At 44.9% G+C, this 24186-nt stretch overlaps 1 protein-coding gene across 1 annotated transcript in view; it reads left to right on the top strand.

The window, feature by feature from the left end:
* Window positions 1–9074: 9074 nt before the first annotated feature.
* Window positions 9075–24186, top strand: part of LOC128310693 (protein winged eye) — a 63902-nt gene continuing 48790 nt past the window's right edge. The window contains exon 1 of the mRNA XM_053047395.1: window positions 9075–9405. Within this exon, the coding sequence (XP_052903355.1) occupies window positions 9084–9405 (322 nt within the window). The 5' untranslated portion in view covers window positions 9075–9083. The remainder of the gene's footprint in view (window positions 9406–24186) is intronic.

Here is a 24186-nt window from a genome sequence, read left to right as displayed (position 1 = left end):
GTTTATTTATTTAATTTATATTATGACGGCAATGCCGTATTTTCAAGTTTAAGTTTACAATAATATAATAAAATTATAATTTACTTTTTTTTTAATATGAATTTTAATTATATAGAACCAAACTGTTTTCAGCATAGTGTTGTTGTATTGATGACGATTAAATAACTAATCAAGTTTTTCTCTTAATTGTTTAATTGACGTTGAAAAGCACCGAATATTAGTGGAAAAAAAGAAATGTTATTTAAAAAGTAAATCAATTTAACACAACGAACAGTGGTTGATTCTGTTTGTGTACTGGCAATAGTTTAGTTTGTTTCGTCAAAAAATGGAAAAAAATGTTGTATGTTTTCAATCGATAAAATGAACACTCACATGGCAATGCGTACCGGTCTTTTTTTTTGGAATTTTCAAATCAAACATTGGATTATTTGGTCACTAGGGACACCGTGCATTTTGGCGTAACAATTGAAGCATCAATGCACCGGCAACAACAATTGACAATTGCGCGTCATGTGGCAAATGCGCAACGCTGTCCTATAAATCGGAACATTCGGGGCATTCCGACAAACAAATGCATAAATAAAACGCTCACTCTACAGTTGCCGAATAGAAATGGTTGTTGATTGTCGGGCAGCGGCAAGCTTTAAAACGGCAGGACCGAGATGCACTTTTGCGTGTTTTTTTTCCTCCCTTCTGTGGCCCCTTGTTTTTGTTTCATCTAATACATGCAAGTTTTCATTTCATGCTTCCAAAAAGCTTCCATTTGGCGCATATGTTTGCTCGCGGAAGATTGCGCCCTGGCACACCACCGGCACGCGCTTTATATGCGCGCTTGCAATTTATGTGCAGCAGCCAATTCGCTTGCAGCTGTGGAGCCGCCAGTTGTGTGATATGGCTGGCTTTTTGCCAGGCGTAAATAAATAATTCATATTTCGATTCCGTCCCGGCGAACGTCGTACGGGAGGCGGCCACGTGTGCACTTCGAATGATGAAAACTGGGCACACAAACATGAACGACAGTGACAACCGATGGGAGGTGAAACAAATTACTAAAAATCGTAAAAACAAAACACACCCCAAGAGAAATGGGGTTTGACTGCCCAAAACCGGTTGGTCTATTTTTATTTGTTTGATTTTTGCCTTAAGCCTTCCGTCCTATTAGTAGCAAATGGATATATAGCGTTTTGCTGTTATGCTAGCGGGAAAGCAGAGGTCTGAGACTGAACAAAACATATTAAAGTTGAGATGTTCTTCCCTCCACACCCGAATCTTGCCTGTTTGGTGTCTCAATTCATGGCATCAACGGAAGGCTCTCCTCCCCGTTCGCGTCTGCAGCCATCAAATTCTTTAAAGTTTTCCTTTAGCTTGTCGTTTAACAAGTATGTAGCGTCGTTTGGAGAATGTTTTTCCTGGCCAAGAATCCGATTATGTCCCGCACACGGAAGCTTGCTACGGTGTGCGCATAACGCTCAGGTCGAAACGAACGTCTCGTTCGTGCATCGTTCGCGCGTTGCAACACAGCAGATGCATGTTGCACGAAATATGCAGAAATATCCAGAAATGGTCAACATAACCATCTGATAACCTTTTTTTCTCTTTTTGTCCATAAACATGACTGTGTGTTGCTTTTTTTTTCGTTGCGAAAATCCCCAAAAAGGTGATACTTTAAGCTGCTCAAATGTAGCCCCCAAAAAACAAAAAAACCAAGATATGGTGAGCGAAACAGCGAAGGCATCATCATCATCGTTGCTCGACACTTCGACACAGCATGCTAAACGATGGCAGGATGGCGACAACGCGTGTACATTTTTGTAGAATCGTCGTCAAAAACCACAGCGCGCAGCAGCAACCAAGTGCGGCAGCAGCAAGTATCCCGCGCGGGACTGATTACTGTGGGGACGGGTACTTGTAAAGCAAAGAACGAAAACGACTACACACAGGAAGCGTCAAGAGAGATAGCCCGTCATCATCAGCATGCCATTATGGTGGCACATTATGTTGTGCGCGCCGGGCGACGAAAGGGAGAAGGGCATATTGGTGTGCGACAAAGAAGGACCCTGCAAGGAGCGGCCCAGATCGGTCGTTGCGAAAATAAGGACATTCGCCAAGGATTCACCTCGGGGCGACGTGTTGTACCCCCTTGAAGATAGGAAATGTGACATGTACATGCGCCTCCCCTCCCGCAGGGGCGACCGGGTATGAGGCGGAAGTAGTTTGCTGAATGGGGCACTACCGGCATGACGCCGCGCGCCGTGTTGGTCGGACATGTTCGTCCTGTTCGCCATGTTCTGTGGTTGCGCTGAATTTTCTGCTGACGCACAATTGCCACTGCATTGATCGTGTTCGGTTGAGTGGTCGTTCGGTTATTGGTAGGTAAAGTGGCCCAGCCATCAGCACCCACCGAAAAGAAGTCATTCTCCGCATTTGAAGTGTCGATATTTTCTATCGACGATATATGCATGTGCACCGAGCGACGAAAGAAGAGACGTTTGCCGTTTTGGGCGGGTAGTTTTACCGTCCCCGGAGTTATTGCTTTTTGATGCGCACGGAAATGAAGTTGCTTTGCACAGGTTTTCGATGAGTTTTTGGTGTGCGTTCCTTGTACGTGCTTACTTGCTTGTGGTTCTTGGTGTTACATGTAAAGGGACGAACCTTACCGCATGTGCTGATGCTTGTTGTTTACGCTACGATATATTGAGCACGTGGATTTTAGAGCTGCTCCGGAAAGGTTTTCGAGCTCCAAAGACAACTGCGTTTGTGGGAGGTATTTGGAATTCTGGAACTTTCGCTCTTAGGAAAGCTTTGTATGAGTGCGTTGAGAAATCTATGTACAGAATCGTTTGCGGAATCGTTTGCGGATTCCGTCAGTAAATCTTTAACAGGCTCGTTTATATGAGTGACGTTCAAAATTTATTACTGATCTTTTACTCGTTTTGCAATAGGAATAGGGCTCGATCTTCGAAATGCAATGCCCTTTTTATTTGCATTTACGGTGGCGCCCTCTCCCGTCATTCATTCTAAGCTAAGCGATCCTCTAGATCGGCAGGTTGTGTCAAAAACTTTGACACATACAGGCAGTCCCCGAGATACACTATTATAGCGGAACGCTATAACCCGGGAAAAATCCGCGTAAGTCGAATCCTGGTGCAATTTCGTTTATACCTCAAAGTCACAGAGTCGACTTCCTTCTCTGTATTTAATTTATGCAAAGGCAGGCGATTTTTAGAAAGATTACATTGAAATAAGTTAAAAACAAATGTTTTATGCGACATAAAAGGTATTTTCGACCAATTTGTCACCATTTTGCTTAAATTTTGTGCTATAAACTAGCTCAGCTGTCAAATTTCCAAAAACCGCGTATCTCCGAATCCTCCCTGTACATTACTCCTAACAAAATAAACAATTTGTTTTGCTGCAATTTTTTTGTATTGTATCATTAATACCATTAGAGCAGTTTATTGAATTCTGCTGAAATTGGTTGTTTACTGTCGCTTTGATTTCATTATTATTGATCGTTTTTACATCATCGCTCCCTGCGTTACTTTCCTAGAATCAGAAACAGCTAAAAACCCCATACCACCCACTTTCAAATGGCCGCCGACAGCCGTTGCGTTGTGAGCAGTAATGCTATTGATGCTAATTAATGCTACCGCACAGCCACCCACACGAGCGCACAGTTTTATGCGTCCGGTGGAGCAAACTAATGAATAAATATAATGAAGAAGTACTTCAAGCGCATTAGAGCTGTTTTGCACATTGCGTGATTATTGGAAAACATACACTGTTGCAATTAAGCAATGAATGAGCTCCACTATTGTTTGAGCCATAAGCTGATGATGGTGATGACGGTGATGATGATGATGATGAGGATAGTGTTGTTATGGCTAATAAGATATCATAGAATGTATTTAGCAGAAGCGCAACGAATGTTGCATGTTTGTGAATGCAATTGCAGCGCAAATGCATTTATTGATTATTGAAGCTCCTAAACACTGCTCGAATTACCTGATGTTTGTTACATTTTCTATCAATATCTAGCTATACGGTAGAGAACTCATTTGAAATATTAAAATGTCAAGGATCAATTACATGAACTGCACACTAATAGGCCAAGTGATTATGATCGCGAGCAATGGGAAAAAACAAACTCAACAGACTTTAGCGCTCAACATGTTTCCACCACCAGTGCTCTCGGCCATATTGGCAGAAAGCCCATCGGTATTGCACCGTAACAAACTATTCGTAAAGTTCTTTCCTTGGTTTTTTGTTCCTTATTCTGCCCTTCGTTCAAAGGTTTTTGTGGTGAGAGTTGAAGCAGTACTTTTTTGAAGTTCCAACCATCCTCTCCGCTTAAGCCTTCCACGCTTTCGCACTACTGCCCTTTGGTTCGGCGGGTCCTCTGAAGATGTCTCGTACCGTGTGGGTGGTGGTGGTGGGATTTTCAGAATTTGCATTTTATCCGCTGCGGTCACGGTCGTCCCGGGTGTGCGTGTGGAGTGGGTAGGTGCGGTTCAAACATATAACAACAATAACAGAAGGGAAAGGGCACAGTAAGCCCGGTTGAGGCCGGTTTGCTGCTGCTGCTGCATGTAGAAAACAGTGGGCTTTTGTTTTGTCTTGCTTTTTCGCATTCCACTACCATTGGAACCACGAGCCACCACCATCGCCACCTCTGCCGCCGGGAACGAAAATTGTGCACCCACTGGAAAAGAAAGCAAACATAAATTTCAGTGCTAACCATTATGCAAAAAAAAAAACAAAAAGATAACGGCCCCCGGGAAGGAAAGCGATTTTAATGGTCCTATCCTTGCCTTTTTTTGTCCCCTCCACCCAACAGCCCACCCACCACCCCTCCCGTAAAAGGGTGAATGCGTTCTAGGGAGTGGAAAAACACAGGGAAAATGAGGTTTAGTCACGATTTTCTGCAGTCAATGGCGGTCCGCTTTTTGGGGCCTATGGGATGGGCGAACGTTTTTTTGTTGTTTGTTTGTTGTTTGCGCTATGTGAAAGCATTAGCTACCGTAGTGTACCGGTGGTGCATATTGGTCTCAAACCGCAAATATTATCATCGGTCTTGAGATTAGACGCTGGCTCGTAGATAGCGAATTGCGGGCTAGTTGCTCTGGGTTGTGTAATTCGCTAATTAAATTAGCTATCGCATCGTTTTGTGCTTTAATTTCTATTCCTCAACCTCAACCTATTGCATTGCGCTATGAATTAATGTTAAACTTGCACGAGCAACATCACAATGAGCAGTATTTCTACCATGTGTCATCCGTACGCGGAACAATTAACTGTCTTGCCCCTTTTTTATTCAACAGAGAGATTATCAAAAAACCGACCCCAAAGTGTCTTGTTTAATTTCAAGCAAGCTGGTATGCGGGATGCTCCCATCTCTTAATACATTTAATCTTCCACCGTAATCGGTTGCGCGCTAGCGAAACAATAAAAAATGCATCCATTGTTTTTCGACCTTTTGTGCGCGACGGTTTCCGATGGACACTGGAGCCATCGCATAATCCTAGAGCGTGTTGCGGGCTTGGAAAAGGCGAAGCCGAAACAACAACCAGATTGCATCGCCGCACCGTTGGTGTGCATCCTGAGGCGATGTTTTGTTTTATTTGAAGCGTTTTTTTTCCTCCTCCTCTCTCTCTGCCGTGCTGCAGATGATGATGATGATGATGATGATGGCAGATAATTCGCAAACATCGCAACGCGACGCGGGGTCCGCCCGCGCACACCCACGACGTTGATGAGCTTATCTCTCTCTGCCCGTTTACTATAGTTGACCGCCGGCTCGGAATGGAACCGAAAGTGGATGGCATTGGAAAAAGCATGTTCCGCTGAGGGCTACAAACATTTCCACGGGGTTTGAACCCGACGGGGTAAAGAACCGGATTGGTTTTCTTCCCCCTCCCCCCTCCCTTGAGCTCCAATTAAACCTGTCCCTGCCGTGGCTGCCGGGCCACAAAGCAAAGGTGTGGACACGGTAGAAGCACCTAGAGGGATGGGGTTTTTCCCCGTGTGTCAGCATGAATGCGTGAGTGGGTGGAACTTTTCTTTGAATTTTCATTATAATCCCTAATCACCCTAGTGCTCCGCCCATGTCTAGGGCCCTGCTCTGTTCTGTTTTGCTGCACTGGGTGTTTTTTCCGTATGCGTTTGGGTTGGGGTGTGTTGTGTCTGGATGGAGGGTGACCTGTTTCTTGAAGTTCCCGATGGCGAACAGATGGCGGAGCGGTGGATTGGCGAACCCTAACTAACGAACCTCATCCTTCCATCGCAGAGGACTCTCGCCTGTCCAGGAAATTGGCTGCAACAGTTTGTTTGACTTTCTGCCGGGTTCTTTGTGGTGTGTCAAACAAAGAAAGAAACACTACCATGTCTTCGATTGCAAAACCCCTTTTTAGTAGACGAGGTGAAAATGTTGAGGACAGGATTTGTTGATTACTAAAAACAAATAGTGATTGATCGTGGGAATTACCGCAACACCTGCGTTTATAAATATGTCCATTTCCCAACTTCATTGCCCTTGAAAATAGCAGATCACAGAAGAGAGCAGATAGTGGCGTTATTAATTTGAAACCATATCGATCGGGGTTTCCCGGGGACACTTGTCTTACCTTGGCAGCCATCAGAGAGGAAAGCGTCTGTTTTTGAATTATGACTCCGGTTGCGCCCCAAGGCTCTAACCCACATCCGACTCCGTTGGATTCGACTTAACGTTAATGATCGAATTATGTCATTTCCATCGGCTTTTCGGTAGCGTAATTGTCATTGCATATCCAGCTGTTTTGCAATCAATTTTCTTCCCGACGGTTTCAATCACAGATTTTCGAGGTTTCGGTTTGAAGAAGGAGTTCAATGAAGGAGTACAAATCGGCTCTGCCCGCGTTAGCCAGCGTGAGAAGCTGCTGCGGATAACGAGCGTCGTGAGGTTAACCAACAAAACCAACGCGTTCAAGCATGAGCAGCAGTACAGTGTGCGGAACTGTACGAAGGTTTCAAGATAATGATGGCGTTGGTTCACTGTGGTTGTGGTGTGTTGCTTTTTTTTTTGTATCCTTCATTGTTGAACCGTTTTCCCCTTTTGAATTGTTTTATAGAGAGCTGCTATCTTTTGCGGTTGGCAGAACCTTTTTTTTCTCGATTTGCTTGTTGGGGTTTATCAATCATTGTTTGCTGGTGAACGCTTTTCTTTCCCTTTCTGCCGATTGATTATGGATGTTGGTTTCCGTTTTTTTTTTGTTTCGTATTCTCGAAGACTTTACACGGCTGCAAATGCGTCAGACGCAGCTTCACCGTGGGGGTGCACCATGCAAGAAATATCCGTCAAAAGGAGCTGTGCTTTGAATCACCAAAACAAAACAAAAAAAAACCCGCTTCCCAATACAGACGTCACTGGCAGACAATGAGGAACCTTTTTTTTTAACCTCCCTCTTCTCCATCTTAACGATTCTCTTCGGTTTGATTGAAAAGATAAATAAATCCAGTACACGCGAGACTGATTCAATATTGATCACGTACCGGGGCCAACTATCAGAACCATGTGCGTTGGTTAACTAAATAATCAAAATAATGAATTTGGTTTGTGTTCTCTCTCTTTCTCTCTCTATCTCTCTCTATAAAAAACGTATGCCGCGTGCCCTTTTATGATGTGTTGTGTATTGCATTTCATTTAGTAAATGTTGTTTTTCTTCCTTCAAACTTTGTTACGAAAGTGTTCCCTCTTTCAATGCACCGTTCGCTTGATATTTATCAGCTTCTTCGTTCGATTGCTTCCCACATTACGCTTAAGTGGTTGTGTCGTTGCTAAGTAAAATAGCTTTCGGTAGCAACAACAACCATCCCCCATTGGTCATCGCAAAACTGTCCTCGGGAATATTCCGTCTTTGTTCCGTTTGCTTGCTTCCCCGTTCCGCTCGTTAAGCGATCCATTACTTTAATTAAACGTTAAAACTGCCCTCAGGACGTCAGCGCGCGGCTTCGGAGCGTCTGACTGCTGCTTTTGCACCAAGAAAGCAACCGAAAGCAACATCTTTTTTTCTTTCTTTCACTTAAAGGTAAACTCGGAGCCGAATGCAAACAGTGCCACGAGTTCCCCCTTGCTGGAGCGAATGGATAGAATGAATTGGAGTGGCTCACAGAAAACCCCTGGACACTTTTACGACCCGAGGCCCCGGGCCCCGAATGTCCTGGACGGGTGAAAGTGTTTGAATACATTTTCCTCAAAATGATCATTATCATGTGCAATATTCATCATACTAAAATATAATGAACCGTCTCGTCTCGTCTCCCTTATCTTTTTTCACCGTTTTGTGTCTTAAGTATATCTCGTGTCGAAAAATCCTACACCCTTTAAAAAGAAAACGGCCAAGAGCCTTGCGAATAGAGAGGACACCTTCTTAAAACCCCGTTCGGTTCGGGAACAAGTCGCGCGGGTGGGCAAATGGAAAAATTTGAACAAAACTCACGTTCACGCGTGAAAGAAAAACTTTGCTTCCCACAACACACCACCTTCCCGTGAAGAATGGGACACAGATATATAGGGCTGCTGTTGTTGGTGCTTTCGAAGACATAAATTCATTGTCAAGAAAAGAATCCAACGGTGATGGTTTTTTGTGCTGCTCCTATCTTAGACTACGCCGTGCTGCAGACGTACAGCAGCTTAAGTACAAGTGCAAATATTTGCTTCCAGCGTTAGTCGACAGTCGACAAAATGTTGGCCAAAAATGTGTCCTCACCATCCCCCGAATTGCACGATACACTTAAGCTATTCAGCGATAGAAGGTAGAATGTTTGTGAGTGGTGTATATTCCAAACCTCACCGAGACGATGTGACTTTGGCGATATAAAACCCACCGTAATTATAAGCGGCATGCAAAAATGGAGTTTCCCCCTGGAATGGTGTTGGAGCTGTAAATTCGTACTAACATTTTGAGTGGAATTGTAGATGGGCATCTTGTAGATATTGTGCGGTGTATTTAGAGCTTCTTTTTTTTCTGTAATGTGTTTTATTACCAGCATGTATGTTCACGAAGTTTTTATTCTCGATTCTTCATTTCAGTGTGCCTTGCAGAGGCATGTTGGGCTCTACTGCTAATGGTCGTTTAATGGGCCCTGGTGTTGGTTCATCAACGTCGTCGTCATCATCGTCGTCGTCGTCGTCACTATCTGCCGCTGTCGCACTGCAACAGCAGTCGCAACACACGCCACAGCAACAGCAACACCCGCTTGCCCACCATCCGTATTCGGCCCTGCCGTCCCACCACCATCACCACCATCCGCTGCATCCACAGCATCCTGCACTTGCTGCCCACCATCACCATCGGAGCATATGGCCATCGTTAGGTGCAGCCACCGGCAGATCTGCATTCGAGCTACAAACCGCAACCAATGGCGAAGGTATGTTGCACGGTGTTTTTCTTTTCTTAATGCAAATTTAACCTCTGCTCTTTACCACCGCCCAAAGTCGGTGCAAGATTTCGTTTTTTTTCTGTAAGCTTAATATATCGCTATGGAAAAATATTAAATGCATTAAAGTTTCGTGAATGAATGTGGCTGTATTCCTGCAACGCAACGACACCTTCAGAGATACCCATTTTATTGATGCATTCAAGTAGCGCTATCGATGGTCCCCATAGACGTTAGCGTGAAACATTAATTGGCTCTACGTTGGCACGGTAAAGGTTTCGATTTTCTCGAAATGACTTCTACCCGCTTCGGAGGTCGCTTTTGTTTTATGCCTCACAATGACAAAACATATCAAAACCTTTGTAGAGAGGTGTGTAACACTCGGTACCGTGGTGGGGCCAGTCACGATGCATTCGGAGAGCGTGGTGGTGTGGATAGAAATTTGAATAATTGTACCGCTTATGGCCGCGCCAGGTGCTAACTTTCACGCCATTCCGCTAGATTTCGACCTCGACGTGTGTCCGCCACCCCTGAGTGGCGGCTATTTCCTTTTTTCCCCCCCCAGCGGTCCCGCGATGTCCCCGTGTGTGGTAATGGATCAGCAGGAGCACACGAAGGTTCAGCTGCCGGTTCCCTTTTTCCGTCCGGCGGGGTTCGATCCGTTTGCATCATTCGGCATCATTTCCGTCGAGAATTGCATTCGTGCCCCGTACACCGACCATAACGAATAGGACGCTTATTTTCCCCATCACTTTTCTTTCGTGTAATAGGTTCTGTGTTTCCTTTTTTTTTTGTTTTTTGGAGGTTGTTTTGCCTTTGTGGAGCACTGCTATCGATTCCCTAGAACTCCCCCGGTTTTGGCAGTAGTTGGGTTTTTATTTCCACGTACATTTTTCTCCCCCTAACCGGGGGCAAGTTCGACGGGCGATGATGCAGCAGCAGGACATTCAACGGTCCGCTGCATGTTCAGTGATGGGCGAAAGAGCCAGGGCGAATCACTTTGGCCTGGGCGAGAGGGGGTGTAGACAGATTGGAACATTTATCATGGTCTGTTTGATGGGTTCGCCGCTACGTTCGAAATGCTTCACTTGCGCTGGTCGTGTGTTGTTCACGGATGCGCCGCCCGCGTACATTTGATCTTTTTTCCGTACCTTTCGAATGCCGTTTCACCCCTGGAAGCTCAGTCGCTCAGTTACAGCATTTTGTCTGTTTACTAATGATTGCTTTAAAAAATGCACATTTCTAACGTGGGAGGACTATTTGTCTTCAAATTCCGTTCTTTACAGTTGAATAATGTGCCTGCGAACAAACTGTCGATTATTTCTCCTCTTTTTCAATGACATTTTGTGTGTCTCTTTTCCCATTGATTTTTTCTACCTTCGTGACAAGTATTCTGTTGCATGTATTTTCTATTACACTCATTAATATTATCAATGATTAGTTGTGTATTAGAAGCTGTAAAACCATCCATTGAGAAAATTGCTTCCCAATGTTTGGGCAGTTTTGAATTAAAAGTAATAAAACTTGCGCTCAAAGAGCGATTGATGGATGACACTGTTCCCGATTATCGTCCTTTTGAACTTGAACAACTAACGATGCATCGGAAATGACCTTTTTTTTCGAGCTCTTCTTCAATGTACAGAGCGGGGTAGAGTGTAATGCGTCACGGCGATTGAACGAAATTTGTCCAAAGGAACCATTTTCGGAGTGTAACGGGGAAAGCCTACGATTAAAGTGATTAGAATGACTGTGATGTTTTTTTTCCGTTTCGTTTTTGCATGCCACTTCCATTAATCCTGCTGTCGTCGAGTGTGATGCCCGACCGGGGGCAGATGACTGCACTTTCTTGGAAACTTTGCCGTAACAGTGGGAAGTCCTTCCGGTGTACATCACCAAATCGACCGAATGTCTTGCCAGAGGGACTTTTTTCCCGCCTGTTTCCCCTTATTTCGTGCGTTAGACACAGCGTAGATATTCTTATATTCAATCGGCGTAAATGTCGACGCGCATCGTTCGTGTGAGTTCATAAATCAAACTCCATCGGGCGTAGATTCCGGGGCCATCCCGGGGAACGCGGGAGTGGTGAGGGATGTACAGTATGTCCCCCTGGTTGAGAATCCACTCTAGCCTGTGTCAGTTTTCCTCTAACGAATGCTAACAGTATGATGAAGAGAAATTCTGTTTTAGCACCGTCCCAGGCTTTGCTAAAATGAATATTGATGATCTCTAGACCCAGAAGCACTCAGGCCTCAGTCCGGAGACACCACAGATACTGGGGATACTGCGTGTTTTTTGGTCACAGTCCTTTCTGTTGTCACTGATCTCCGTATTTGCGTTACGAGTACTGGAAGTATGCCCAACATTAGATCATGGTCATTCGCAGTTGCAAGCGAACTTTACAACCATAGAGCATCGCATGTCCCAAGTCCCTCAAGAGTCATCGATTACTCTAAAGATTAAATTGAATGATCTGTAGCACTTTAGAGAGACGCAGACCGTGTATGTCCGTTTGGTTCTTTTTTGTCCTTTTTTTGGATTGTTTCGCAAAAAAAAACATAACCGCACATTTTAATAAAGAAAAACCAAATTATCCCTCGGGTAAACTGATGAACCGTTTCACACCGTGCCCTGGTGATTGGCTCCGAAACCATCGTCCACTTTGTACGAATTTTAATGCGCATTCGTTTCCCATTTTTACGATACGGGAGGATTTACTGGTTTATTTTATATCGTACCAGTGGAACAGGAAAAGCAAGTGGCGAGATTGGAGATAAATAACGTATTGGTAAGCAGCCGTGAGTCCAGAAAAAGAACCCATTTGCTGGCCCTTGCGGACCACCATCACCACCACAGGACACATTCAATGATGATGATGATGATGATGATGAAGATTTAACCACAAGCTCGATGGAAAACCACAGCCTATGTGCGACGGTTTGCGTACGGTTATACGGTCTTTGAACAAACTGTGCTGTTTTCAGCTGCGGTATGGATCGACACAGTGGGAATTGGGTTCTAGCATACCGAACGGCGGTCGACCGAATCCAATCGAATCGTGTCCTGTTGTAGTCCAATGGTGGCACCACCGCTCCTCTGTGGCTAAAACATCCAGATGCGTGGCTGGTGTTCTTTTTTGCTGCTACTTCTGCTCTCTCTCTCTCTTGGGTAGCAATAATCAACAACCAAACATAGCACACCATATCCAGACAGCCAGGTGGGCAGATATCTGTAGTACTTTTGAACAAAAAAAATACACCACCGAGACGATATTGAAGTCGAAGTTTTGTTAGTAAATCATTTTTGTTCATTGATTTTAATACGATTCCGGTGGTTTTCCGAGTACACGGCTTGCTGATGTATCACTGTTGCGCTGTGGTGTGCCAGGTGCGCCGCGGAGCAGAGCATAGTGTGAAATGGTCATTTGGGCCAACCAGAAGGATGTAATTTTGTGGTTTAGTTTTTGCGCTCTTGGTCTCGGTTACGTGAGAGGTTTATATCAAGTAGATGTCCGTAGGCAATGTCGATAAGTTTAGAAACACTTACTGCTAGAAATCAATTCTAAAGTAGTTTCAGACATGATTCTCTTATTTTTGTGGTTTTCGATGCTTAGTTTTCTTTCCAATTGGCTATTCGAACCATTCGAAGTCGGATCTTAATTAACCCATCACCGGAAGTGGGTACCATAATCCTGAAAATACACCCGTCCGTCAATCCGTTCGAGCCACAGAAGAGCGTTGCCAATCGATCGAGCAAAAGCTGCCAAGATGGGACGGCAGAATGTGGCAACCAACCCGAATCTTCTATGACTAAAACATCCCGGTTCTGCTTCATGGCCATTTACACTCCGATTAATAGTGTGTCCGCACCCAGTCTGGCCCGGTGTCGTGACGAATGGGAGGAGGGGGTCTAGATTCTATCACGATTCGATGACTTGTGGCTTTGCGATGCATTCTTTGGTAAGAATTAAAACATTTCGCCTATAAACTGAGCATTTCTGCTCAGGCAACGAGAGCTTTTATATTAAGCTCAATATTATTACCTACCTAAGGTGCTTTGTGATACATTTTACTTTTATTATTATCACGATAAACAAACGCTGAAGTGTGTGAGCCATTCGCTGTCGGTACGGGATTGGTTTCGCTTGTTTACGATAACTGACACCGCGACGAAACCGACACACGATGTGTACACTTCGTACTTTAATCTTTAATATTCCTATTGCTCAATAATCCTTGCAGTAAATACTTCTTCTAGCGCTGATGCAATGTAATATTGTATGTTACAACACATAGTCTTAAGCTAACTTGGGGCACAGCCAACATGAAGTTACGGTCCGAACGGGCAACAGTGCAGTGCATTAATTAAAATACGATTTCTGGGGATCAATTTTTCGGCAGGGGGAGCATGAGTTTTATCCATCGTTCCATGGCAACGGGTACGGTGTGTTTAATATACATACACGCTAAATGGGAAACGAAGAGCGCTGAACACTGGCTGATATGTTTCGGGTTTGAGTGGATTATCTGGAGATTTTTGTCTAACCCCATTGTCCAACCCTGTCATCTAACGAACGTCACTCTGGCGTACGGTAGGATTACCGGGCTGGAGAATTGATTGGCTTCGAAAGGGCGGTTGTTGTTGTGTAGCTGCCGATGGAAGCCATTTGATGACAGTTTTCGTGATGATTTAACATTAATTTGGGTAGAGTGATGAGGGGGAGATCCGGGAGGCTAACTCGTTTGATGATATTTTCTATCTCGTGTCCACGAAATTCTCGTCTTATGTAATTCATTTCAACACTAATCCTGTACATCCGGCATTTAGAGATACAGGGATTCCCAATATTCTATTGATCATATTAGTCTAAAAAGATGCGTACGATATGGTCCAATTTTTATCTTAATTTTTGCAACTTTGGAAATGAATATTCTTATACACATTTCACATTTCTTATACAACATCGTATTTGTTTAGTATTTTCCATAATTAATACGGAATTTCATTGTTATATAATACGTACCATTTTATAATCAATTTAAGTTTTAATTCTTTCCTTTTTGCACATCCAACAGTAGTTGAAATTGAAATTTTTATCTCTTCACGAAACATTGCGCTGGTTGCCGAATTTATAGCCCTTGAAAAAATTGAATCATCCAGCACGACGGTAAACTGCTGCAGCATAAACGGCACCATTCCGAATGCATCGGCCTGCATTTTCGGATGCATTTCTGTAACCGACTAAATCTGCAAACAAATAACAATAACCGTTTGGAAGCAACAGAGGAATTTCCTGGCCATTTTTAGAACACTCATCGTACCAAGTGGGGGATGGTGGGGGACAAATTCGTTGAAGTGCATTCCAGGGCTTGTAGATGCCTGAATTCGTCCATACGCAACCCCCCTGCTGCTGTCGATTTATTGCAACCATCACGGCTCAACTGGCGCGATGCATCTACCGCAAAATGCATCCGAAACGCGCGTCCCAATAGTCGTCCCGAAGTAAGTTTTCGCGCAACACCACCGTATGTGTGTGTGTCTGTGTGGACCAGGGATTGCTCAATGCTGGCAAAATACAAACGATTATCGTAAACTAAATAATAAACACTTGTCCACTTTTATCGTTTGTGGCCCCGGTTGCAAAAGTGCAGCGAAACACGAAGACAGAAGCCGCCGGTCCCGCGCCCCGGTCGCAGATTGTGGATGTTTGCAGTGTGTGTTGGTCAGGTTTCAATTCGCCAGTCAACAGCCATGTGGTCATTTTCGGCAAACTGCAGTCTGCAATCCGATGCGGAAATGCATTCAGCATACACACACACACACTGTGAATGCACAAAATAATGGTTATTCTAATTTTATCGAGACAGTTTAAAACAATCAATCGATCGACCGGACTTGGACGGCTGGAGTTGGTCGAGTGTTGAATGGAAATTATGTTATTGATATTTGGGAAAATTCCCTCTACCGTCTGAGATTGTTTATTGTATTGGGAGATATTGGTAAGTCTTTTAATGGTATTTTTGGTGCTTAGACATCTCTACAGGATCGATCGAAATCTACATTTTTATTATTGCGAAGAAGGCAATATCGAATGCTTATTTATTACACTTACACAGCGTTTCCCAGCTGGCGTTGTCTTCGCCATTCGTTCGTGCGGAATTCAATAGTCACGGAAAAGTTCGTCCATTGCCATTTCACGATACGGCATATATTAAACAAAATCCACTTCCGCCACTTGATGACAGCGAAAAATCGTAGAGGGTGTTACAAAGGCAAGAGCCACACACACACACACTACAGTCATTTCTCATTTCAACATTCGGCTCATTTTTATTCTTTAAAGGGTGTTGGAAGACTCTCTGGTGGAAGACCAAATCAGTCTTCATTTTTCCTCTTTACTTCAGCAGAGACCGATTGGTTTCTTTTTGTTCAAAACACGCTTCTTCTGACAAATATTGCTGCCAAAAAGCTCCTTTCGCGGCGCAAAGTGTAGTAGGCTTTCTCTCTGTGTACGATCCCATCCGGGGAATGCCTCCCGAGACTTCCCGAGACGCACAGCCGGGAAAAAAAACGGAACAAAATTCGAAATTTATTCACCAGCTCGTCTCAAGCGACGGAAAAGTTTTTCCCCTGTTTCGCGTCGGTCCGCGTGTGCGCTTGGTGTTTGATGAAAGATTTTTCGGCGTCGATGAAAGTCACTTGTAGGGAAATCATTTTCAAGCCTAACGGCAGAAGCGTTAGAACGGGCGCTGCTGGTGACGTCCTTGCTTTCTTGAGTTCGAAGGCGAAAAAGGGCCATAAAAATTACTGCTTCACTTACTTTGTCGGGGACGCCCGGTGGAAGTGCGGGTTAGATTTTAAATCAACTCACCCTGTGCGTCACTGGTAAGGAGGAATGAACCCCCCAGTGGAAGGGAAGCGATTGATTTATGTAAAGGATCCACTAGAGCCGGTGTTAGGGGGACTTCCGATACAGCTAGTAACATTGGCTGGCAAGCTGGTGCCACCTTTCGGGGCCAGCTCCAGAGCGGAAGCGAATGCAAAGTTTTCGTTCTTGTCGCAAATACACACACCTCTCCGCCATAATAATGGCTTTAATTTTTCGTGTCTTACCTGTCATGTTATGAGCGTTCGGCGGCGGTGCTGATCAACCGAAACCCTTGGCCAAACCAAATCGTGCAGGATTTATTGGTGGAAAAGAATTCGGGAACGTAAATTTATCGGCGGCGGGCACTTGAAGGACGTAAAAAGGCAAAAGTTCGACACACAAAGTTTGGCGGCTCACGTCGAGTACACGGGCTGACAGTTAGTAAATTGGAAACCTCACTTCGTCTTAGGCTCCAGAAGAAGTATCCTCCAAATCCACGGTCACATTTGGCTGCTGCTGGTGCTGTACTGTTCCGAAATTCTTCAAAGCAATTTTCTCAACTGCACAACGAAGGAAGGCAATTCAACGACGGACACGGCAAGTTGCAAGTCGGAAGTACACTACCAAAATTGTAAATTTCCAAAAGCCGTAACTCTTACGAACACGTTCGTGGATAGTTTTGGGTTACGGAAGTTCAAAGTATCGGCAGGGTTAACGCCGCTGCCAAGTTGAAGCGCTTGGGGCCGTGTGCTGTTGCATTGTACAGGAAAAATCGTACAACCTTAATCGAATGTAATGAATATTGATGACACTTCAATCATTTCGGAACAGCTTGGAATTCGGTGCTTGAGACCATCGCCGTAGAAGAACTCATCACCCATTGTCGACAACTCGTAACGACCGGACCTGCATTCAAACCCCTACTGCCAGCCCATTTTAACATATTTAAGTCTCGCGTAATTCTATTAAGTTTTCAAATAAACTGCCGATTTATGCTGTCCATTAAGGCGCACATTCGGCGGCACTTTAATGGAAGAGTTTCACATTTTCGAGAGTCATTTAAAACACTCATTTAGCGCAATCAACGCGCGGAAGAATAGAATTACAGCCACACTATTCAAATGCAAGCATTCCCTCGAAAATTGACCCGCAAAACAAATTTTCAGTATTTTAGATGAGGTGCTTTGGGCTTTTCGGGGGCCGTTTTTTTGTTCTTGTTGCTCACGCTCTTTGCGCTTTGTTCTTTCCCTGCACCGGCGCGAGGGCGTTTGATGTTGACGCGGGTCCCCCCCGAAAAATGCTCTATTGCGCCCCCGCTGTCCATTTCCACGTGCTGTCCATCGGACGAATGGACGAATGGACGAGTAAATGGGGCGAAAATGAGGTGAAGGGAAATAAATTTCCAAACGGTGCGCTAACGCGCCCAATTGCCCTGGTGGTGTGGTGTGTGCTACTGCAGTTTAACCGTTGGTGCATTTCATTTGATTTAATGAGATGATTTCTGGCTACCTCCCCATTGGGGTCCCCTGCTTTGTCCCCCATACAAGTTGTGGGACTTGTTGGTAGGTGGCACCTCGTAGTCAATTGGCGATAACGATAACACACCGCACGAACACACGAGGCTCGTTAGCCACCGCACACACACGAGGGAGGAAGGTCCGCGAGAATCGTTTGATACGCCGGGAACCCAATTTGCATATATCGGTTTCAACTATTATCGCTCGCCCGCGATCCGAAGCATTTGGTCGTGGGGGGGGGGGGGAGGTGGTGAGTTAGCTTATCTAAGCGCACTTCCGGAGAAAGCTACCTGGGAGTACGAGGATTTTGTGTACTCCCGCGTAATCGCCCCCCCCCCTTTTGTGCCATCGTGACAGAAGCGGTTTTTCGCGGTGCCAAGCTTTTCCGCTAAGCGTTTTGAGCCCACCGAAGTGGTTCTAAAATAACAAACCCCAATCGAGTTTCGGTCACTTGTCGAACGCGTAATGAGAGCATGCTGCCCGATAATGGGAGCATCGGGGAGTGGGGTTGCATTGTGGTTTGAAATGTTTCAAATGTTTACCCAATTCTTAATCGCATCTAAACAATTCGGATCAGGTGATTATTATTGAGCTATTCCAGCACGCCAAACAGACATTACGATTGACTGCTGTATTTTTCGATAAAGATTATACACACACAGATGATGGGGTTGGAAAACTCTAAATCATCGCACCTGGGATGATTTTCTGCATTATAATAACATTAATTGAGCATAACAGAAGTTGGGCAAACAGCCTTGATGGCGATTGAGTGATTCGGAAAATCGTCTAATCCTCCACCTTCTTCGACGCGACCACAGATGTGAACGCGCAGCCCGGTTCCCGATAATCGCCACCAGCAGCGCGTTGGTCACGTATCAGCATAATGATGATTCTTCGTTATGATGGCAGACGAAAAAAATGCGCAAAAAAAAGCATGAAAGCATGAGAAAAAAAAAAGACGAGCGAGTTCCATAAATGTAGAGATTTGCTAGCGTCCCGTGGACGGCTCCTTTCTGAGCAAAACGTGGTCGGTCGTGATCGTGCCATTTCTTATGGATTGATGCTTTTAAGCCCAACACGAGGAAATGACCACTTCCGTGACACCAGCAGGGATAATTTTTATTTATTTTCATCGAATGGTGGTGGTGATGGTGCAACGCAGAAAAAAAAGCAGAGGAGATTGTTTTTTCCTTCATTTGGGGGCAGTCGGATGGAAAGAAACATTCCTACCGGTGTTCGATAAAAATGGTCAATAAACTCCATTTGTTATCGTGCGCTAGCTTGCACAGCTCCACCAAAACCACATCTTTGAGGGGAGTGGAACAGACCCTACCCTTGGACCGGTTGTTGGTTCTTGTGCGATACTGCTGCTTCGGATCACTCTTCGATGGGTTTTTATTTCGTTATGGGTTGGTTTGGCTGGAAAATCAATCGCACCTCGCTATGTGTGTGAGTGTGGTCAGCGTCCCGTCTCTCTGTTGTTCCTCGGGCGATTTGATGAGCGGAGGGATGTGAGCAAATTCGTCTATCATCGTACCATAATTCATCCATTTCTAACGATCAACTTTTTCCACCCGGTCCCAAGTGCAGTGCCAAGTGGCCGCAAGCGGTACCATTAATTCCACCGGACAGCCACGCCGGAATGAAGGCGTTTTTTTCTTCTTGTCTCTCTCCGGCCACCCCCGGACGCGCCCGGTGGAAAACAAACAGATGTGTTTGTGGATATTTTTTCCTCGATTTTCCTTTCCTCGACGCCTTTCCCCGTGGCGATGGTGCGCGCAAATAACCACCACTCCCCGATTCCCGTATGCCATTTCCGAAGGGGGAAAATGCTTTTTAATCATGGTGTGAATTTTCCGGCCACTTCCGGCCTTTTGACCAGCAAAAATAGCAGCAAAAAATAGAGAAAAACTACCGGCCAAGAAGCGCGCACGCCACCGCTGCCTGCCAGTCATCATCTCATCCGGCATTCGATAGTCATCGTCTTCGCCATTTGTTTGGGATCGTGCTATTTGATTACTTTACTGTCCCCCGGTGCCGGGTTTCATCCAAGGGGCAAAACAGGGCGGGGAAGCCTACGATCGAACTCCACAAACAAAACTATTGGCGAAATAAGCGGAGCTCATTTTCAGCTCGATAAGACTTCTTTGCTCACCATTCGATTGTATTGGCGCAAGGCAAGCAAGACCACCCACAGAAAACTTAGTTCACCAGCAGTTTGAATAAACAATTTTCGATACGACTGAAAGTTTTCCCTGTCCGGGATGATGGTCCGATGGTCGTTTTCCTGCGCCGAGCGTGTTGTGTAGGGTGTAAATAAAACGTTTTCCACCCGAGTTTTGTGTTGTTTTCTCGCTTCTGCCAAGAAATTGAAAAATTTTGCATTTAAATCAGTTTCTTTAGAACTCCGTTTGGGAAGTACTTCAAGTGTAGTTAGCTGGAAGTTGGTGCAGTATGGTTTCCAGTCGTATTTTGAACAGCGCCAATATCCCACTCAAATATAAAACTTTATACTTTTTGGTTCAAATTAAATGTCAAATATGCCACGAAAAGGAACGCTTTGTCGATTTCATCCCAACTAAAGGACGATTGTTCGACTGTTAAAAAGTTAATAAGCCTTCATTAATACGATATTCATGGGAAACAATGTTGCAAATTTTGCTATCTATCCACCGTCCACCGGGGCTTAACGACTGACTCCGTTCGATAAAAATGCATAGGACCGTGGTGTGCGCGATGGCGACAGCAGAGGTGGCGAATCATAATAATAAATGATAAGGCCACAATCAGTGTGTCGCCGGCTTTGAGGTTTCGGTAATGAACTGCAAACAGCCGAAAGGTATAATCGCACGCAGTTCCCATTTTTGTTAATGTCCAATGGGGAAAAAGTGGAAGATAAGGGTTGAAAAAAGAACATCATGAAATATGAACTGGGTCCGCGGGTATTTGCATTAAATTATATATTTTAATTACGGGAAAGCTTGTTGCCGATTGAAACTGGATACTTTGTATTTTGGATTTATTCGTAATATTTTATTATATTATGTAAAGATACAATACAAAAAAACGCGTCAAGAGGTGCTGTCGAAGATGTCAAGAATTAAATAGTCCTAGCTCAAACACAATCACCCGATGCAAAGAAAATCCTGGCGTAAATCAGATCACCTTCGACCAAAACCAGGAACAGTCGGGCGTGAAAAGATAATAAAAAGTACAATAAAAATTAATATAAATCTTCACCTTTTCCCGCGCCATTCCGCAACAGCCAAAAATTGGCCAATTGCATTAAATTTTTTTATAAAAAGTTCCCCCAAAAGGAAGCAAACTGATTCCTGTTGGCAGTGGAAAATGTGCTGATCGAGTTTGGGGGGGAATGCGTGGGTAGTGGGTGGAAAAAATATCATTTTCCCCATCATTCTCCCCAGGAAAATCCCCAATGTGTTGTGGACAATGTTGGGGACATTCCAAACGTGCCCCGGACGTATATTGAAATGCGGTTAAGGATAATGATTTTTGTGTGGATTTTTCACCGTGGAATGAATGCAAATTGGGGATCGCGCCCCTCCCCCTCCCCCCCACCACCCCCTTTTTCTTTGTTGTTGTTTTGTTTGAATTTTTTGAGTTATGATAATTTTATTCCGCTTTCACTCACCGAATTTTGGGTGTGGGTGGGTGGCTCCGTTTTATGGTGCCTCAATTTCAATTAATTACAAAATCCCTCTTTACTGGCCAACATGTACGCACACACATTTGCCGGATGGTGCATCAATGGTAGAGATTCGTGAAACCGAATAATCTCTTCTTGTCACCCTGTCCCGGGGACATGTTGTCGTGGAAGCATTGACTGGTAGATTTATCGGAATCATTACGTGTTTTTTTTTTTAATTATTTTGGTTGTCACAGTTTTGCATTTTTTTCGTGGCGTCCCCGTCTGTGATTCGTTCGCTGGGGGCGTGTTGAATCATTTAAATTTCATTGCGTTTTAAATGCTTTATTATTTGCAACCACCTTTTTTGCGAATGGGGTAACAGGTAAAGCTTACTATCCCACCACTCACCAGCAGCAGCAACAGCCACAGTAATCATAAACATAAATCGCAACAATCCGATATGCGCCAGAAAATGGCCTTCGCCATTCGCCAGAAGTGTGATAATAATTTATTAACGAATGCCTCCGTTACCGATCCTGGTGGCCAAAAAGGGGGGGTCGGTGAAAAGCTTTACTTCGCACTGATTAACCACAGTTTTAATGCCTTATTGTGCTGCAGCGTTTAATTACATCGTGTTAAAGCAAAAAAAAACACAGAGCCAACACAAAAAACCTCACATTTGTGTTGTTTTTTGACACCCCAACGCAGGGGTTTGATTGCCTAAGGCACGATTCGCGCTTAATGATGTGCCTTTGTTTAGTTTATTGTATTTGAGGAGCTAATCCTGCTTTGAAAACGAAAGCGTTCCTCACAATGAATGAAGCTTTCGCATTTGATTATTCCCCGACACACTAATCTCCTGTCCAGAAGAGTGCTTCATGCACTTCGATATTGATTAAAATCGATTGATGAATTGGTTAATTCAAAAGTCTTGTACCATGTCTATGCCTCACTTTCTCGAAGAAGAACTGGAAGGGGCGGCGGGGAGGGGTGAAGGCCCATCGAAACAAAAGGCCATCCCCATCGTCGTCATGATCATTCTCATCACCATCATCATCATCATCTTCATCGATTGCATGCTATGAATAATGCATGATTTTGTTGTGGAGACGCGCACGGCAGGCAAGAAATAAACTAATTTTCCATCTTTCTTTGGGCTCCCGCACAAAGCCGCGTGTTGTCCGGGAATTTGGTCCCCGGGCAAAAGCAAAACATCGCAACCCCCTTAGATTTCGCCCTGCAGTTCTCCCTGCACTCGCACTGCAGCCAACAAAAAAAAAGCTCACTGTTCTGGGTGGAATGTTCCACCTCCTGTTCCACCTTCGAAACATTCACAAAATGTCTCCACGAACCCCCGCCGTGGTTGGTAGAATGGCCAACGGCCCGGATAGCGTGTGCGGGCACAACCCCCCCCGGTAGCATACGCTCGCCGCACACAACACTGCACCGACCGACCGACCGACCGAAACCATGTTGAATAATCACCCAAACAATCGGTTTTCGTCATTCCAATAGGCTCCTCGCTTGAGCATAATCCAGCATAATACATTATTCACGACCATGCCGACGACCATTGTTGCCGGTGGTGCGATAGATGTACGGCCCATCGTCGGATGTGTCGCCCGTCGTAGACGTACACTTCACGATGTTTTGGTGTATTGCCTTGCAATTGAACGACGAGACATCCGCCGCCGAGCCCGGGGAGATCGGATGGTTGTAAACTCCGGTGGCCGATGGAGGGACACAAAAACATAAAATTAACCTCCGTGACACGAGGGGAGGGAAGGGGGAAGGGACCTCGGCCAAAGTGTTCGTTAGAAATAGTGCATGTTGTACCAGCCCATTTCGTAATGGATAGCGTTGGATGATGCGTAATGTATGGAACTCGCACTAGGAGGTAATCCTTGTTCTTCTTCAATCCACGCCATCACTAGGCCTTTCTTCTGCCAGTCACTCTCGCAAATGCGGAGCAGGAAGCTGATGCATCGTCGTCGAGCTTCAAAAGGACATTAATAATGCCTTCAATTCCCCCCACATCCACTGCATTCCGGGAGCCCTCCCTTCGTCCAACTATTGCCCAAGAGAAAAAGGATATCCACAACGGAGAGCCTGGAGCCTGGAGGGGAAGGTGTTGCAGGTCCTGCGTTCTTGATTATTGATTCCGGGTGCAAGGATGATCCATAACACAATGTGTCCCCCAATCGGTTCGTCATGGCAAAAATAAACGCCTTCGTCGGCCGCGTCAGCCACGTCAGATGGATGGAATAGGGAATTCCTTGCAATCAGTACGAACTCACCCCCAAACCCACATCCCGAGCAGGGAGCTGGCCTTGTACAATGTTTGTTCTCCTTTTCTGCACACCACGTACGCTGTCATTACTCATCAGTAGCACACCCGTCGTCCGTGCGTCCATGCAATCAACAACTCATCATCAGTATCATCACCGCTCATCATCGGTGCCATCATTAAGGATATTGTTGCAAGTTGCAAATGGCCAAAAGGTGCAGTATGGTGTGTGGATGTGTGTGTGGGACGTTATTTCCTGTTCGCTCTCCATTTTTCATCCCCGGTGCGTTTGTTTGGTTCCTGATGGTGCATATTAATATTTATCGCTGCACTTGTAAAAGTGTCATAATCAACAATTTATTTCGAAAATTTCCTTTACACTTACTTAGCACCACCCCACCTCAGGAGGACCCTAGCGGAAGCTTTTAAGGAACTAGAATGAAATCGTTTA

This window comes from Anopheles moucheti, chromosome 2 (assembly GCF_943734755.1).
Source record: "Anopheles moucheti chromosome 2, idAnoMoucSN_F20_07, whole genome shotgun sequence".
NCBI classification, from domain to species: Eukaryota; Metazoa; Arthropoda; class Insecta; order Diptera; family Culicidae; genus Anopheles; species Anopheles moucheti.
The sequence above is the reverse complement of the archived record's forward strand: the minus strand, read 5'-3'. Positions and strand labels throughout refer to the sequence as shown.